At 42.8% G+C, this 18,299-nt stretch overlaps 1 protein-coding gene across 1 annotated transcript in view; it reads left to right on the forward strand.

Annotated features, from left to right (window-relative positions):
• The window catches only part of coro7 (coronin 7), a 95,427-nt gene that overhangs the window by 28,974 nt on the left and 48,154 nt on the right, over window positions 1-18,299 (forward strand). The window contains exons 8-9 of the mRNA XM_080487826.1: window positions 217-300; window positions 601-683. Of these exons, the coding sequence (XP_080343952.1) occupies window positions 217-300; window positions 601-683 (167 nt within the window). The remainder of the gene's footprint in view (window positions 1-216; window positions 301-600; window positions 684-18,299) is intronic.

Consider the following 18,299-nt stretch of genomic DNA (forward strand, 5'->3'; position numbering starts at 1 on the left):
TTCATGGGACAAGTCCTGTTCTGTTAAGCCACAGAAATTACTGTCTGTGTGTCTCTTTCCTGCAAATCTGTCACTCGTCGCTCAACTCATTATGGTGAAGTGGATTTTAAAGTTAAGTCCAGGCACTGAAGTCATTGTCAGGAAATCTGCAGGATGTGTTTAAATACTTTAATTGTGATGCTTGTTGTTATTTTTTTTGCTTCATTTCTCTTGTAGAGTGCCAAGAGTCTTCAGAACAACAAGGACTCACGTGTGCTGTGGACCAAAGATGAACTTTTAGTGACCACAGGCTTTGATATGGTGAGAGAATTTCTTCCTAAACAAAAATGATATTGTTACCCATACACCATTAAGTTTTGTTTTTGCTTAATATATTACCAGTATTTTCTTGTTTAGTAGTTGACTGACATGATTTCATTAATAAGTCTTTACCACAATGGTTCAGTGTTACAATACCAGCACATTTTTTGATGAATTTGAACTCTGTTCAATATAAATCAAGACTGCATTCACTGTGGCGTGCCTTAAAAATAGCGAGTTTGGCTCATTATGTGAGGCTGAAGCGAAGATGAATTGTTCTCCTGTTTTGTTTCATTGCAGATGCGTAATCGTGAGCTGAAGCTTTGGGACAGCAGGAAATTGAGCTCCTCAGTCAGCTCGCTGTCACTCAGCACCTCCAGTGGGTGAGTAGAAATGACTTGCACAGTCATGAAACCTACCGCGTCCGAACAGTGAGAGTTACCAAAGTGACGTGTGTGCGCCGTTTGCTCCATCCAAAGCCGCTGCAATGGGGCAGGAGGCCGCAGTAGCTACGCTGACACGTCTCTCTCCTCGGCTGGCTCCTTGTCATTTCTCCAGTTGCTCGGGTTTATTTTTCCAAACGCGGCTGCCGAGGACTGGAGAATAGCAGGAGCGTGGCCGTGCTCCAGGGAGGAGAGGAATGAAAGGATGGAGGAAGAAACTGAACGGAGGGGGTGGGAGGGAAGATTCCTGTGTTGGATCCAGTTCATGCATTATGTGGCGATTATAAACAGGTTGGAGCGCCAACTCGATTCCAAACTGGTGCTGGCCGGTCTTGGTTAGGTCATGCAGTGTACTGGGCTGGATGAAGTAAATTTATTATATTGCTGTTAATACTGTGGGATAAAGTAGGGAGGTTGGTTCACAGAGTACTTCACTACACATACACATGAGCAAAATGGCTGCAGTGGCTCATTGTCTGTCCATCACAGGTGTTTGCGACTGTTTATATGTTCTAAAATGGAGTGGACTTTATTAATTTGCCCAATATGCTGTGTTTTATTAGTTAATTACGTTTTCTTTTAATGATTGTGATCTTCTGCAGGTAACACAATGAGATCTCAAGTCAATGCCGATCACTTTACGTCCCCTCATTCATCACATTAAAACAATTTGCTGCCTCTCATTATTTTTTTTTTATATCGCCAGTAGACTTTTCATAAAATTAAAGATGCTACAAAATGCCATTGTTTGCTCCTCAAAGGAAGCATCACACAGAATGTGTGAAAAGATCAGTACAATTTCATTAGGAAGTGAGCGTCTTTCAAAACCAGCCACAGTAGTGTTGGTTTGATTGTTTGTGATGCTTGGTTGATTTAACTGGAAGATTTGTCTCTGTGAGTAAACTTTGACATTCCTGTCTACAGAAAGAAACACCACAGTCTGTTGCCGCCGTTTCGTTTGTGTGTTTGCAGCATCACTTGAAAAGAATATATAAACAGTACGAGGATTCCTCCTGAGCTGTCCGGCTCATCTGGGAACAAACTGTTTAGGCCCGCTACCTTTTCACTCGGCTCCCGCTCTGAATCTCTCCACACTTTATTTTAATAAATCAGCACCAGAACAGATCATCTTGGATTTATTAAGTAATTTTCATTAAGCATTACATTTGAGACAAGCCCTTTGGTTTCCTGTATTCAGATATGACTTGATTCAAAACAGAGATTTTTCCGTCAGACGTAATTGCAAGGGTGTGTAACATCTGCAGTGCGTTGGATGTTTCGTATTAAATCACTTCCATTGTGCTCTCGTGTGCTAAGATAGTGTGTCAGAAAACGATCCGCCACAGGGCCACATCCTCTCCACATGCCAGTACACAATCAACTGATAGACGAGACTTTACCCTTTTAATGCCCGTTTTTCCTCTCCAACCCATGGTGTCGTTCAGTTGAAAGATAGCTGCGGATGCCTTATGTAGATGCTTAAATCTACCGTTATGCGGTTTTAAACTTTTCCTTTCCTGAGAGCAGTTTTTGACCGTAACCATGCATGGATTTTGATTCAAGAGGCAGATTCTGTGTGCTGAGGCTGCACTCTTATTATTTGCTAATCTCACCAATGAATGTGTCTAAGACAAGCAAGGCTGCAGTAGTGAAATCAAGGAGAAAATGCAGTAATTACTTTCTTTTCATTTATATGTTTTTAAGTGGATAGGCCAAACCCTTTATTAGGCTAAAAACCCTATAAATGTTGTGTATAATCAGTAATTAGAGGTAAAACAAAAGGCTGGTTTGTTTGGCGGTAACGGGCAAGTTCAAAATGTTTATTTTTGGCTGTTTGAACATTCCTACTGTATCTTTCTTTTCTGTCTGTGTTTTATAACTTAAGTAGAGGATAAAGGTTTGTGCTTTGGCTTTAATTCACTCATGCTCGCTCCCATTTATCCAGTACCTAAATGTGTGCATGTCAGTTTTTATTTAAAGGCCATTATTCAGTCTGTTCTTTTTAGGTTGAGGCCTGTCCTCAAATTCCCTTTGCCTCCTCTTGAATTCTTTTTTTTTCTGGATTTTATAAAAAAATTTTAATCACAGTAGTTTTTTTCTAATACTTGTTGTCTCAGTTCATTGTCACATCAGCCTGTGCCTGCTCCGTTTGACCTCACAACAATAACGAACACAAAAAGCGAGCAGCGGGGGAAGCTTAAAGTCAAACATCCGAAGTGGGACATTTCCTCCCTGTCATTTTAGGCTTTAGGTGCACATACGGATGAATTTGTTCTTTTTTGCTCTCATGCCTGTTTCTAATTAAAAAGACTGTGGTAAGCATGGTGTGTAATTGGAGAAGTGAGCTGTCTCGCATCAGATTCGCCGTGCTCGTCCACAACATTCAGTAGGACTGTTTTCTTTGGAGTGTCACAACATAAAGAGGCCCGGGATCACGAGCCAGTGAAATGGGGTTGTGGGTGGAATATAATTTGGACGCTGAATAACGGAGGGGAAATGTTTATCCTTTGGTTGGGGTTGAAATGGAGACCGAAAAAGTGAAGGATGGCGGGTGTTGAGGGCGAAAGGGCTGTTTTGAACGGTGCAGAAGTAGCTATTACTGCACGCCCGATTTCCATACGGGCTGCAGATTTGGACACCAGAGAACAGTGTGGACCTCTGTCTACGACTCCCGCCCCCATACCCTTCCAAGTATAAACCCAAATTATAATAATGACTTTATTTGGGCCTCTAAGCCAGCTGCAATCAGTGAACTTTGCGAGTCGGCGCGACTGCAACTCGCTTGCCGTGTAAGTGGACGAGTCGTCATGATAATTACCCATGCTTCCCTACTTCAGCAGCTACACACATACACATATTGACCACATTGACGGAACTCTTGATGATGTTGGCCCGAACATTTGCTTGTAACCGTGTCAGAAAGTTGACAAGTGAGTCCTCCAAGGGTCATTTGGTGCAAGACGCAGCCTGACAAAACAGAGAAAGATCTGGTTGTGGCCCCTGTAATTGTCCCGAGTCACTATCAATATTCTGCCGTCTTCCTCACTCACGTGGACTTGAACACATGTGCGCAGGCATCCTCTGTTTCGTCTCATCATGGCACACTTGGACTGCTCTCTCTTCTTCTCTGGACCTGGTGCCCACCAGTATCCAGCCTGTCTGATTGGAAGTGACATAAGCCTGTCCCTGGAGAGCAGACCTCTGTGTTTTCATAAACCCAATCATAGGTTGCAGGCTTTGTGTTGAATAGGAGTTCCCCAGGTGTGATGTGTGCATGACTACACCTTACTGGACAATCTATTTTTGCGTGTTCTTTTTTGTAGGCAGGTCATGTCTGAGAGCAGGATCTAGTCACTGGGTGTAATTGAGCCCAACTCCCTCTAATCAGATAAATTGAGAGGAGGCCTGTGCTCCAGAAAGGAACAAGGCTTTTTTACAGAACAGTCTCCCCTTTCTCCCGCCCCAGCTCAGGCACTCTCAAATCAGTCCCAGATGAAGGCTTTCCTGTGGGGATTAGGTGCAGCTGCAGCACCGCTAACCAGAGCAGACCCCCCCCAAGAAAGAAAAAAAAAAAAAAACCCACTCAGTGTTTGAACGATAGTTTGACCTTGCGCTTTTCGAAGAGTTCATGTTCTAAGGGAAAATAGAGCTCTGTTGTTTGCATCCAGCTCTGGAACTAGTGTTGAAGGTGGAGGGCAAGGCAACAGCTCCGATGTTCAGGTGATCCTCAGGGTCAAGTCGGCGATTCAGACGTTGCACCTCGTCATCGGGAAGACCGTGGGGGATGGTATGGAGCAAAGATGTGACCGCACACGCTCTGTCAAAGAACCTGAACTCAACGCTCTTGACAGTTGAAACGTGATGTCTGGAATCTGTTAGTAATTTGGGGTTTCAGCTTGTGATTCAGTGGAGGAGGGAGTTTGACCAGAATACGTGGATGAAAAGGAGAGAAGGAGGGAGCACTGAAATCCCCTCATATTTTTAAAAGCTATCACCTCCTGGGGAGCTTTATTGGGGTTTTGAGGATGATCGTATGGTTATCCCAACCTTCCTTTACTCTATAACACCTCTTAGGATGTTCTCCTTTCATGCCTGGCCATTAACAAAAGAAACAAATGACCTATTACTCCTTGGCTTACTATCGTGTCAGAAATACAGCTGTCCTGCTTCAATGATTCCCGTCCTGAGCTTTACCCGACCACCTCAAGAGACCTTTAGTCTTTTCTTATTTGTTCCTCTCACATTCCGGTTTATTGCTTTCCTCCCGATCTTACACAGATGAAATGAAAACTGAGCGCCGGGGTTTTGAAGGTGCTGGTGTCTGGGATTCTAATTGAGTGTTTTAGATTTTTAAATTTTTTTTTTTAAACCTAATCGAGCTGTTCAGAACTGGTAAAAGCAGATGGAAGTATGCGGAGCGTTTGGCAGGGGATACTTAATATAATTCACAGAGGGTTTTGATTTCATCCCGCAGGTATGTGCTCAGCACTCCAGGGATCAGAAGGACCCTTTTGTGTGAACTCGCCACAGAAGGAAAAAGTCTCTCACTCCCACCTTCAGCTCTCTTCCTTCCTCTTTTTCCATTCACCTTCATTTGTTTTTTTTTTATTTGCGCTTACAGGTCTGAATATAACTTTTTGCAGACAAAGCAGAAGGTCACCTGTCAGTGGAAGTCGTCCGGCATTTTGCGCTATTGAAAATGTTCTTTTAATTACACAAATGACTCAAGGCAGGTCCTGGAACCACAGTTTGGCGTTTGAGACTTCTTTCCATCCTCACAAAACCAGCAGCAGAGTCGCACTTGCCCCCAACATCTGGAAAAATGATTTGTGTTTTTTTTTTTCTTTGATCAAAAATGCGCACACAATAACTTTGGGGATCTTCACCCTTCCAAATGTGGTTCACACTACTTCAAGTCCCCCCCCCCCCCCCCCCCCCCCCCCCCCCCCCCCAACACACACACACACACACGCACCCACACACACACGCTCTTTGTGGTGTTAGTCAGCCAATAGCCAGAGACAGAGGTGTTTAGAAGGTGTGCTTGTCCAGCGATGGAGGGATAGTGAAATCACTGTTAATTGCTAGGAGATTGTCTCGGTTCAAGTGGAGCTTATAAGTAACCATACATGAGCAGCCACAAGATTGCTCTGATATGGTTTTCCTGGCTTTCCAGTATCTGCATTTCATCAGTTCGCCTTCCTGTACTCCTTTGTTAAATCGGTCTGCCATGCCTTTAATATTCTGTGCTCTAATTTAATTCCCTCTCCCCCCCCCCCCCCCCCCCCCCCCCGACTCAATTGTTTTTCAACGCATGCTTGCATTTTATAAGACTCATGATTGTCCCTTCCACAAGGATCAAGAACCGTAGCGAGGACACAGGGCTCCTGTTTTTCAGTCTTGCTTTGCTTCTGGACGCCAGTTACCTCCTGGATGCCAGCCACCTCCTTCTGCTGTGGCAGCAAGAACGATCCGAGCACCGGCGAGACGTGTGTTTCTCATTAGTGCGTGGTTTCCTTTGCCTTGCGCCCCGCTCACGCCCACCCTGCAGCCGACTCTCCCCCAAACCCTCTGGGATTGCTGCAGATTGGCAGCGTGTTCCTAAACACCATATAATCTTGAAAAGAATAATAGATGCTCAAAGTGAGGCACGGAAAGGCGGGTGAACAAAGAAATGCAGGAGTTGCGCATGTAGTTCTTTAGTTGCAGGCACACATGGGAGAGAATAAAATAAATTAACCTTCTCTCTTAAATCACGCAGCCCAAGATGAGACCGACACAAGTCAGATCAAGTCAGCTTTATTGTGAATTCAACAGTATATATGCTACATACAGAGTAACAAAAACTAAAATACAAGCTCAATGAGAGAGAAAAGACATGGGCATGTTTTTTTCTCTACATTTTCTAAACAAAAAGTCTGCCTAATGGAAAGAGACTCTATATATACATTTTCAACTTAATTCATGACACTCAAGTCATATAAGGGATGAGGAAATTGGAGCATTTTATCTGCTTTACAATTTATGCTTAACTTTCGATAGGCCAGACACAAATCCAAGCTTCATAAATGTCCTCTCATTTCTTCCCATTGAGTTTGGATTGGTTGTGGTGATTAAAACAAAAGTTATCACAGTAAAAAACGTTAACCTCTTATCTGAACTTATTGCTGCTGGCACGTCAGGGTGTGTTTTTCATGTTTTATTGAGCCCTCAGAGATTATTTTTTTACGTTTCTACTTTTCAACACAATGAGATCTACTCTTTGAAGCGTGTTGCTTGAAAAACATTCAACTTTCGAATGCTCAAACTTGACCCTTGTTCATTCTTAACTTTGGGTCACTGATTTTCGATTTCGGTCAAAAACTAAATCAACAATAAAAAACAAATGACCACTGGAAAGTTTCTGCCAGTTTTGACTGCCAATGGTGTTACCACAGCTGAAGTCATAATATCTCAACCGGTGACTTTTCCCACATGTAAATGATCTGTGTAATATCTGTGCAGCACTCATCCACATCTGGCACTACAGTGAATCCAGCCCAACTTTCCTCCCTTCTTCTTTTTACATTGGTCTGAGTGAGCACACTTTTCCTATAGTTTAATAGAGAGAGCAGGCAGGGAAAGGTGGATTGTCTGCTTATTGTATTCTCTTTTATGATCGCGTTTCCATGATAGAAACCAGCCATCTGCAGCCCCTCACAGGCAGGTCTTCTTTCTGAAAAGGAAACCCAAGCAAACAGAAGGAAATTCTTTATTAAAGAGCCCCTGGGATTGGTTGGTGGCAGGTGGGCCGCATGTGCTCCTGGCTGATGTCCCTTCTCATGTGGACCTTATTTGTCTGCACTCGCTGTGGAAACATGTCCGCATCAGTCAGGCAGCAGTAATGTGCCACGCTTAGTTTAATGGGAAAAGTGCTGAGGCATGCTGCTGTTCTGCTCGCGTACGTGTGTCCTGGTTCTTTATTGTGTGTAAGTTTAGAGTCTCGCGTAGTCTCATGTGCATACATAAATGATTGAAGCTTTGTCTTTATGTGTGCTATGCGAGCATGCAAGTTGCTCAGTAGGAGAATATAGCAAGGGGAAAGAATTCAAACGGCGTCACTGTCTGTCGAATCTCACTTGTTTCTATGGAAATGTTGAGATAAGAAAAGCAGCTCTGCACCTGTGCGGCCCCTCTGTTTTTGTGCTCAGGGGTGTATGCGCGTGTGTGCTTGGCCGAAGCAGATTAAGAAAAAAAATCATCTAACTGTAATAGGAGGGAGAGTTGAGGCGGTGGACAGAAAATAATTTCACCATTGTGCACAGTAAGTTAGAGAGGGAGAGAAAAGATGGAGGACCATTGGGGCGGGGGGGGCGCAGTCAGTCTTTGGTCTGTGTACTCTTGAAGAAACCACTGCAGATTTTCCTGCCCTTACATCGACTGAAAGCCCTCAGTTTGAAGCCAGCTAACATTATTTCAGCGGGGTCAATTAGTCAGCCAGCTATTGTGTGGTTTCTTTGTGTTCAGCTGCAGGGCCAGAAGTCTGAAGAGCTCGGGACAAGTGGGTGGTAGACTTTTGTTCGGTCCAGGAGTGTAGGTCCTCCACTGAGCCTTTGCTCTCTTTTGTCCAAACTTTTTTCCTCCTCGCAACAAAAGATGAAAAAGATTGTTGGCTCGATTGTGTTTGTTGGGTTTTGGGAAGTTGGATGACATATTGGAGATGCTCAGTTTAAACATTCAATTTAATACATGAGTCTGCTGATTCATTATTAGTGGTTTTTAGATATTTGTGAAAATCAGTCTGCCAGTGTTGCCGCAATGTATCTACATGTGGGATCGGTACAACACGACATGCTTTGCTGTTTCTCAAATAGACTTTTCATCCATGGCATCCTTTCAGTCGTGATTCTGGTGACAACGAGGCACTCTTTCTGTGCAGCACTTCCTTATTGTGTGTGTTGCACGGATGCCTCTTGCAGGCGGCACTATTGGAGGAGCTGCATTCCTCCCAGTAACCAGGGACTGGTCAGTCATACAGTGCATACATGCACCTGTGTACATCGACACACACTGAGCCGCACTGTCTCGCATACAAACATGCCTGGACAAATCTGCCTTTTCTTGGCTTTTTTCAGCACATGCAGACCATCACTAAACAGTATTCATCATCTCTCAGCAGGATTAGACAGTTGGGATGACGCGTGCTCAACCGACCATGTCTTTCTTTAGCCATGCAATCACGCGGTGCGAAGGCAATACTTTTAACAAGATTGTATCCTTTAAAACAACAGTGTGAACTTTTCTCCTTTTGTTTGTTTATTTTTCATTTTGATTTCAAAGATTGTGTTATTTTTACTATATCTTAAATCAGTTGAGTCACTGACTGTAGTGAAGTAACCTGTGTAACCATTGAATGAGCCATTGCCTACTGTGTGCTGTGTCCACATGTTTACTGTATCCTGCAGTCTTTCCTTTGCAGCAGTTTTCTTTATGTGCCAGCTGTGTGCATTGGGCGTCGGAGTGAGGGGTGAAAGGGCAGAACGTTCACAAAGCACCTTAGATAAACATGTTTGGCCAAAAGGCCAACTTTGGGGTGGGAAAGGGGGCCTATTTGGAATGAAAAGTTTTAGGAACCACTTGTTCCTCAGAGCCCAATGGGACAAAGCTGGGCAGCTGCTGGGGTTTTCACTCTGACTTACACAGGTGGTGTTGTAGAGGAACAAACCTTTCAATAGCATGGGACTGGAGAAAAAAAAAACCACATGGGTTGATGGACAAATGATGAAAGAAAGACCCCCCCCCCCCCCCCCCCACACACACACACACACACACACACAACACACACTTTAGTGGAGTGACTTGTATTATTCTAATGGTTTTGCACACATCCTGGCCATCATGGTCCATCCACGGTCCACTGCTGCTGTGAAGCTTCGAAGGCCCACAGCTGTGAGCTCACACGTGGTGCATTGTCTCCACTGTCCGCCACGAGCCAACCACTGCACAAACCAACACGCAGGCACAGGGGCATACAGTATTAAGCTGTGCCACAACGCCAATTTATAGTTTTGGCTGACGTTGAAGTGAGAAGTGTTGATCGCTGTCAGAAAACTGCTTACATTGTCTACAGTATCTCTGAGTATGGCAAGTTCCATGTAGTTTTCAATTTGTGTTAGTATGATGTTTCACAATGTGGCAGAATGTTTTGTTTTTAATTCCCTCGTGCATGCGACGTATAAACATAAACAGAAAACACACATCTGGCTTTTCTAAAGTCATTCTCTGCTCCAGTTTGACATTGCACTGCTCGTGTGTCCTACCCTACAGGTGTCTGTCGTTTAAAGGATGGGATATGCTTGAAACAGACTATTTATTAGATTGTACACAAAAGCAGAAATGTATGTATAATCATATCTGCTCAAACTAAACAAACCTTTCAAAAACATTTTAGCCATGTTCTTGCCTTGATCTTGTGAATTGAAATGACAAAAAAGGTACAAGGAAGTCCACATTATTGTGGCTTCTGCACACTGCTGCGTTAACTGGCTGTACAAGATTATCTTCATTTCTACAGGTTATTATCTGAGAAGTCCAAAAGCTTGTAAATAGAGTTTGCTGTGTTTGCACTGAGGCGTCAGTCTTTTCTCATGATCATCTGCTAAAATACACCTTGAAATCATCAAAACTTTTGACATTGGCATTTGTTGGGGAATGGAAGGGAGACATTTTCAGTGGGTGTGTGACTCCATTGCCCTCCCAATAGTGAAACAAAGAACCCAAGACTGCCGAAAGACATATCGCTTTTAAATTACAGACATGCACTGTCAGGAACTTCTGCCAACCTCGAATCAGCAGTCATTGGTATAAATCCTGTAATAATCAATGGAATGGACAAGACACTTTAGAGACATAAAGAGAAAAGACAGAGGGGAAAAACATGCTGGCTGCTCAGACGCTCAGTTAGGGTTGGCACAGCTTGCTTCGCTCTCGACCTTTAGTGGGTTTGTGTAAATTACATCCCTCACGAGGGAAAATATGTGGTGGTTGAACTGGAGACCCCCTGCTCCCCCCCAAAATGAAAAAAATAAAAATAGGAGTACCCTATCCATCATTAAGACTCCTTCAATGTCTTTTTGTCTTTTTCTTCATGACGTCTTCCTTCTTTTTTAATATATTCCTTTGTTTTCAGAACCCTTTTCTCCGTTCAGTCGCACTGTAATCACTCCTGTCCAGATTTTTGCATTCTTCATGTCTCACTCCTCCATCTCAACCCTCTTCTTAATGTCTTTATTATCAGTCCCCTCCCCCCCCAGTCCCTTTCCTTTGCCACAGTTCTGCTATTTTCTACTGTGCATGGAGGATACATTTAGCCTGCGGTTGCTCGGGAAGTAATGACTACCTCAGTAGGGGGGTCTGGTGAATCGCTACCTTCTCAAAGCCGCAGCGGGCTCTGTGCGGGCTGATGCAGACTTTCCACTGGGGTGAACCCGTCGACTCGGGGTGCCTACCAAGGCGTTCGGCCGCCATGCCCTTACCCCCAGGCCACAGCCTGGGCTGGCAGGCACCCACACAGGCACGCGGCGTCAGCCTGCCTAGCGGGTGTCCATGTTTATGTTTGTCTTGTGCGGCGGTGAGTTTTTTACTGCCCTGTTGTGACCCATTTCAGGCCTTTGGGTCTTCAAGTGGCCATTGGCAAGACCGTGATTGGCTGTGGCCGCTGGCCTGCATACTGAGGCAGTGAAGAGATTGTACTTGTAGGCTGATACTGGAGGTTTTCTGTGTTTTTGTTTTTTTGCAATTGAAAATTAAATTGTGTGTAGTTTTAAATTACTTCCCATCATTTACCAAACTATAACATCAATCCTTAACTTTGCTTTAGTCCAGCAACAAAATCATCTTGAAAGCCTTTTTAATACACTGCCTCTTTATTTCACTATATCTTTTCTATGAAGTCCTCTTTATAAATGCATATCTTTTTTCAGTTTTTTTATAATACTTTGTGGTTTTGCTTTGAGGGCCATGTCTGTATTGCATTGTTATTAAGACGTGTCATAGAAATGAAGTTGTCCTACCTTAAATGTTGATGTATTAGTTTTACTTGTAGTAAAAGATCTCAGACATTTCAAAGGATAAACATACTGATTAAGTTTAGCCATCTTGGCATTCTGCAGTTGAACAAACCAAAATAAAAATAACATTTCAAGATATGAGGTAAAATGTGCTAAAAGCATTATACACAAACTGCCAAAAACACATCTTATTTGTAGCCTCCATTTCAACCATCCTCATGGAAAAGGAGCATATTCCATGTAAAACGTAACCATCTTTATTTTTCAAGTGTATTTGAATGCAGTTATGTTATATTCACCTTCAAGAACAAAACCTACTTTTAGTCTTTTACATTTTGTATGGTGGAGTTCAAGTGGAGGGGTTGAATAAATTAATTCCTGCTTAAAATGGCTTTGTATTGCTATAATCTATTATAGGTTAAAAAAAAGAAAAGTGTTTGTGTTTAACCTCGACTGATGTAAACAAGCAATCTGATTACAGCCTGTTTCCAGTCCGCTCCCCATTCACCATGTCGCTCCAAATCACTGCCATGACACCTGTGACTGTCCAGACCCTCCCTGCAGACGGGATTAGCGGATCAACAGGTCCCCCCCCCCCCCCCTTTTGTGTGTGTTGGAGGGTAATGACTCACGAGGAAACATGTTGCATACCCACCCCCCTTCCCCTCTGATTGTTATTATTGGGCAGAAACAAACAGATATTTGTAGACCGGAGCACAAAGGTCAGAGGTCAGGATCCCTCAGCCCTGTGACTGCAGGGCGATGGTTGAGATGTCCATTATGGTCCTCCTGTGAATTGACTGCATGTGGACGTGTGTTTTGTGTGTGGAGGAAGTAGAGTTAGTCTGACTGATGTGGATTACTGAAGTCAACCTGACAGAAGCCATTAGGACGACACACTCCACATGCAAAGTTTACATACATATGCCGACAGTTTACGTTTCAACCACTGAGCACATTTATCCTCCTGAACATCATTCTTACAAACAATGTGCCCGGCAGATTTATGAACGCTGCTCATAAAAGCTTACAAGAGGGACTTGAGACATTTAATCCACCTACACGTGTGGGGAGGAGTTTCCAACCTCTGATCGATGTATGTAAATCATGCTGTCTGCTACCAGGACGCCGTGAGTGCTCAGTGTGATGAAAAGGATTACAGACACATAATCTGTGCCTGTCACCACCCTCCACTCTCCACACACAGACACAAACATGCTGAAGAAATATTTGAAAAGCAATTTGTATCACGGTTTCAACTCCTTAGTACCAAACGGCACACTGTCCAAGATCAAGATCATCTTTTTTACAAATCATGAATATCCATAAATATCCTTGCTTTTTTCTTTATTCTTAAGCTATTAAATTACATTTTTTACTTTCTTCTTTCCTATTCGTGTGATATGCCCACCCACCCACATTTCAGCACAGCTCGACTCTCTTTGAGCTTAAACAGGAGCTCCAGCCACAAACACTGAAATCTGAAGATGTGTATACATAGTGTGACTGTGTTGCAAGTACAGTTTAAAAGTTATGCAGGATGTGTACACAACCGTGTTTGGATGAATGTCTGCTGGCGTCTTAAGGGACGCATTGAGTGAGGCCTGAGTGCTTGACCCCGAGGCTACGGAGAGCTTGAACCGTGTCAGTGTTGCTACTTTTAAGTTATGGGCATCTGCTGTTAATATTTGATGGTACAGTTTATATTTTTGTATTTCTTGGTGGAAGAAGGAAACACCAGATTAAAAAGTGAAGTAACCACTTTCACAATCAAAACAGCTATAACTTCATCTCACTGCTTTTGCTGAAAGAATAAATGAGAGCGAGAGTCGGTGCTTTCTCAATTGACTTGTTGATCTGAGGGGGGGTTTTGCTGTAATTTTCGTTCATTTCACATCAAACAGTCCAAAGATCAGTTCCATACATGCAACAGATGTTTGGCTCATATGAGGCCGATTAAATATTTTAATGATGATTCCGATCATTTCCACTGTGGTTTTTATGATCCACTTTTTATCCCGATATTTCGCCGTAAAGGCTTGATTTTATAGCAGCAGGGTTACGTTGTAAAATAAGACCTTAATAGCTGCTTACCTGAACTGAACCTTGTTTTCAATGGGATATAGCAAACATGCCGACGTCTCCTCTCTGACCTCGTGTGATATGAAGATCTCTGTGTGAGCCATGTGTTTTTCCTCTGCCGGGTCAGCAGGAGTTCTGGTGAGATGCAGCAAAGTGCAGAGTGATATTGTTTCAATTAGCACCGGGGACTCTGCCGAGCTTTCCCTGCTGTGACCCCTTCCAGTGTCTAATGAGACTTGCAGTGACTTCATACTCCAATTTCTTAGTGTGCCCGGTTATGGGAGCTTAAATAAAAAGAAGAAAAAAATCTAAACAAACATTTGGCTCAAAGTAAATAAAGATGTTGTAAAGCCAGAGCTGATTTTTAAATTCTTCTAAGACTGTTTTATGCAAACAGTCAGTTTTATAACAAGTTTTATACAATAGGAGGAGAAATTTCGGACAACTCTGAATCGATGACGGCTCCCACTTAGTGTCACTTGCCTTGTTTCTATTTTCCTTGGTCAAATGATATTGGACGTAAATGTTGAGGTTTTGGGATCCCAACAAACAAGAAAGTATTGTACAAGGCTTTTTTTGAGGTTTTCCAGACACCAGTGTGGCAACTGTAACAATTCACCACTGAAAATTGAGTTCCATGCTTGAGTTCCTCTTGTGACTCTGACTATGGGGACACAGTTGGTAGAGCACATTCCAATTCCAGGTTGCTGGTTCCATCCCCCATCTTGCCCCATCCATGTCTTGAAGTGTCTTTGTGCAACTGTCTAGACGGCAGTTTCTTTCAGTGGAACGTGAGCACTTTGCATGATGATCTGCGAGTGTGAATGGGTGTGAATGGGTGAAAGTGATGTAAAGTTGATTGAGGGAAAATGCACTGCATAAGTAAAGTCCAGTTATCATATTTGTAAACTTTGTGAGCTTTCTAAAGTAAAACAGCTGCCTTTACAGCCTCATCTCTTCATTTGCACGGAGTTGTGAGAGGAAGTACTGCGCACTCATTCCCAACCGGCTATTATTATGTTGACCACAATCAAAATTAATAAAGAAGACCAGAAAAAGTGTTTGCTCGCATGAACTTCATCCGAGAACGACTGGCCGTAATTAGTTTAAACGTTAGCTATGGTTGAGCCATTAGTTCCATCTGATGAGCTCTTGGATTGGATCGAACTCTTCTGGCATAGCAGCGCTATCCACTCATTTTTATGTTAAAACCTCATGCCTTTAACCTTCCATGACTGCCTCTCCATCTTCAACCTCCACTCCTCCTCATTAAGACCACATTGCTCAATTGCTTAAGTTCTTCTCAATAAACCAAACCCCCCCCCCCCCCCCCCCACCCGCTGTCCCTCCATTCCTTTCAAATGAGAAGCACACATGGGTTCCTTTCCAACGGTGACACACGGTTCAGTTTAGGTGCTTTCTTTTAATTTTTTATTTCCACTGCTTTACAGACACGCACATTCATTTGCAACACCTCCACAAATGCCCCTCAACACCTCCTATCACTACATTCCCAAAGACATATGCATTTTTTACTGCCTGTATTCAGACCCCCCCCCCCCACACACACACACACACACACATGCATACACACTTCAGTCTCCTCACATTTCATCATCACACCTCCTCAATTAGTAGACTCTTCTTTACTATCCATTTTTACAGCATTCATTATATCATTAGTCATCATTTCTTACTTATTTTAACTCGCTCTTTCAACTCCATTTCATTATTATTGCTATAAATCTGGTTACATCCTGCTCATTTGTATGATTTCTGGTGCAATAAACCAGAAACGGCAGGAAATGTTTATGTGACTTTGGTGTTCGGGAGATGACATACGTTAATTTTGCATTATTAATGTTCAATGAAGTTCAGCTAATTAAATCAATTAAAAGAGGAGGGTGTCATATTGTAGAGATTGCAAACCTCCTTTAAACCGTTTCATGATTAAACCACCCATGTGACTCACTTTACAAAGATAAATCCAAGATGTGATACTGAATCAAACAATGGACAGTGGTAATCTGGAGTGGATGTGGCTCAGTAGGTGTAGCAGATCATCTTCCAATATGTAGGTTATTGGTTTGTTTATAGGTGCAATAACGGTTATGATCGTTTGGAAAGGATTAAGTTATGCTGCAATATGAATTACTGTGATTTATATGGATGATAAGAACTAATAATCTTCTGTCGGGGCCATGCTAGTATGCAAGTATTTGAAGCAAGATGAATCACTGCTGCAGAATCACCGCCAAATATGTATATTCAATATGAAGGAGAGCTCATTATCCCACTCGTTTCGAACAGCCCTGCTCTGATATGGATGTGATCCCAACTCGAAATGTTTTCTTTATTTACATGCCAGTCAGGCATGGACATTTAATTTCACTATCTCGATACATTTAATTTGGACATCGTGTCTCTGCCAGTTTGCCTTGTCCATAAGTTAAAAGGATCCATGTGTATTCTTTTGTGAGAAGAGATGATAACTGAAAAAGACATTGATGACAAGCCAGGCATGGCAGAAAGTATCTGCGCTGAGGAAACCACAGTGCCATTTATTTTTACATCTAATAACGTACAGAGCAGCATGTGAAATGAATTGCATGTGTTCCTGCCATGTTGCCAAAAACTAACCAAAGTCAAATTCTTCTTTTGCTATCTTTTCCCGTTTTCCTTATTTCTCTCTTTCTCATTCCTCTCACTTCTTCTCATCTTTCTTTCCTTGTTGCTTTTTTTTTTTTTTTTTTTTTTGCCAGAACATTATCCCGGCCATCTGCTGGTACAGAGACTGGCCGCTCGTATGGCAGTGAGAGGAACCGGTGGCACACCACCCTTCATCTGTTATTAGAACTTCAGAAAGATTTAGATGGAGGGATGGAGGAATGTGGGGCAGGAGAGCCTGACTGAGTGCTGCAGGGAAATGAGTAGAAAGCCAGAAACTGGAGCCAAAAAACCAGGTTCCAAAAACAAAGTGGTGGTGTGTTTTCTCTACTCAGCGCTTCTTTTTCCCCGTCTACTCTTTAACTTTCCTTTGCCACAAATCTTTTTTTTTTATTTTTTTTTTTAGCATACAGCAACCCCCCCATATGCTAAAGACTTTAGTAACAAGAATTTTTTTCTCCCTCAAACTATTAAAAATACAAATTATATTTGCAGAAATGTTAATGAAGATAGATGCTGCTTACATTCTGGAAACAGAAATTTAGTCAATTGTGCATGTGTATACTGTTTCTTGTTGGTTTCCAATGAGCTGAACTCTTCATCTCGTGACTTTAATGGGATAATATGATGCCCCCAACCGCTTACTGCAAATAATGTTGACCGAGGTTGGAGAGATGGTTTGAGGTTACTGGGAGGTCAGCTGTGCTGTGTAGGCAGCAAGGCTGATTGAAAAAATAAAATACAATAAAAATAGGAGCAGAAAGAAACTGAGGAAAAGAGATTAAGAAGTGCAGTGAATAATACAAATGCTGCTTGTAGCCTCGTGACCCCGGGTTTTGACATATTGTCCTTGGCTGTCTCGCTTCAGCGCCGCATTTGGAAACGTATTAAACAAAAAATAGCAACAGAGAAAGGAGAGGGAAAAAAACAAGAGAGAAAAGGAAGAGAAAGGGCTTGGAAAGAAATATATTTTCGTAATTCCATCTGGACTTTTGTGGTTAATAATTGTGAAAAGGGTCCTTGAAACTACAGTAGGGGCCATTGAGCAGCGCAGGCCAAGTGTGAGCGTCAAAGTTGGCTCTTATCCAGGGACCAGGTTACTCTTAAAGCCAGGGGGGGAAAAAAACAGAACTGTTCTATGGAAGGAAAGGAGAGAAGCAGGCAGACACGCACACACGAGCTCCTCTGTGCTTCTTGCTCGCATACATGAGCATTTGCAGCTGGCTGGCCGTAGAGAAGGATGGAAACATGCGTTCCTTCATTTAAGCTGTCAGACATCAGCCGTCTTGTCTTCTTACCTGGAGCCACAACACTATCCACATTTTATACAGCAAGCATGCATCTGTCCGTCACATGCTTAGAATCCCGTCTATTGAAATCAGAATCTATTGACTCTCCGGAGGGTGCATATTTTTTCTGTTGTTAATTCTTTAGGAATTTGGTCTCTTGGAGGAAATTGACATAATAAGGACAGGAGTAGTGCTGTTTTATATGCTTATGTTGTTAGCAAGGAACCCTGCACAAGCGCTTCCAGCTATGGTCCAAGACATGCTTATTTTTGTTTGCGGGTGTGAGAGTTTGTGAGAGAGCGTGTGTGTGTGTGTGTGTGTGTGTGTGTGTGTGTGTGTGTGTGTGTGTGTGTGTGTGTGTGTGTGTGTGTGTGTGTGTGTGTGTGTGTGTGTGTGTGTGTGTGTGTGTGTGTGTGTGTGTGTGTGTGTGTGTGTGTGTGTGTGTGTGTGTGTGTGTGTGTGTGTGTGTG

The sequence above is a fragment of the Lipophrys pholis genome (genome assembly GCF_963383615.2).
Source record: "Lipophrys pholis genome assembly, chromosome: 19".
In the NCBI taxonomy this organism is placed as follows: Eukaryota; Metazoa; Chordata; class Actinopteri; order Blenniiformes; family Blenniidae; genus Lipophrys; species Lipophrys pholis.